The sequence below is a fragment of the Eimeria mitis genome, genomic scaffold (genome assembly GCF_000499745.2).
Source record: "Eimeria mitis Houghton genomic scaffold, Emh_scaff55, whole genome shotgun sequence".
Taxonomy (NCBI): Eukaryota; Apicomplexa; class Conoidasida; order Eucoccidiorida; family Eimeriidae; genus Eimeria; species Eimeria mitis.
In genome coordinates this window covers 46,728-47,531 of record NW_013573771.1, presented here as the reverse complement: position 1 = coordinate 47,531, position 804 = coordinate 46,728, and the positions used below count along the sequence as shown (strand labels likewise).

Here is an 804-nt window from a genome sequence, read left to right as displayed (position 1 = left end):
AAGTTCGCGGGTAGGCGGTTTGTTCTGTATCACGTTACGGCTATGCCACTTGTGCGGACTGGAACTCTTAGACGTGTCTGTTCAAGCAGTGAACAAATCTTGTGAAGAACGCAAGTTGAGTTATTCTATGATCTGATATCTGTCAACCGCACTCAGGCTGTTCGAAGCCCCCTTTCTTCCCTCAAGTGTCGATAGTGACGTACCGGCAGCACGTGTTGAAGACCCTCATGCAGGTATTTCGTCTACGGCATCCCAATGACGCTATCGGAGGACCTGAGGTGATGGCAGCATGTGCGCAAGCAGCCGCTCTTCTAGACGCCTACCGCAGTCTGCGTTCGGCCCATTTAGACTACCACATGCAACACGACCCACATGCCGGCATGTCAGAGGACAGCGCCGCCTGGATGGCCGGGCGCTTCAACCTCATGTTGCAGGAAGACCAGGCAGTTGCAAACGACAAAAATGTCCGGAAGGGGCTGAAGTGGTGTATTGACTCAAGTACGGCGGAGAATGTTATCTGCGGAGAAACACTGGGGCAATTGCTTGTCTAGGCACGGAGCAGCGCACGTTTCCTGAAAACAGCTTTCACCGGTGGTGGACTATGGGCAGTATAGAAATGTTTCCCATTGATGAACGCCATCGAATGTGTGTGCCGCTGAACTGCTCCTGCCTGTGCAGCCTTAGTTGTTCAGCAGATCCTGTCTCAACGGGCACTCACGGATCTGAACGAAAGTCCTGCATCTCCCGGCAATGCATTCAACAACTTACTGGATGCCTCGCGCACTGCCGGCGCTTCTCACACAC

The 804-nt window shown here is 53.4% G+C and overlaps 1 protein-coding gene across 1 annotated transcript in view; it reads left to right on the top strand.

Annotated features, from left to right (window-relative positions):
* Positions 1-227: 227 nt before the first annotated feature.
* EMH_0053900 (uncharacterized protein) overlaps positions 228-804 on the top strand; it is a gene marked incomplete at both ends in the record, with an annotated part of 2,637 nt that continues 2,060 nt past the window's right edge. Inside the window, 2 exons of the mRNA XM_013500523.1 lie at positions 228-498; positions 679-732. Of these exons, the coding sequence (XP_013355977.1) occupies positions 228-498; positions 679-732 (325 nt within the window). The remainder of the gene's footprint in view (positions 499-678; positions 733-804) is intronic.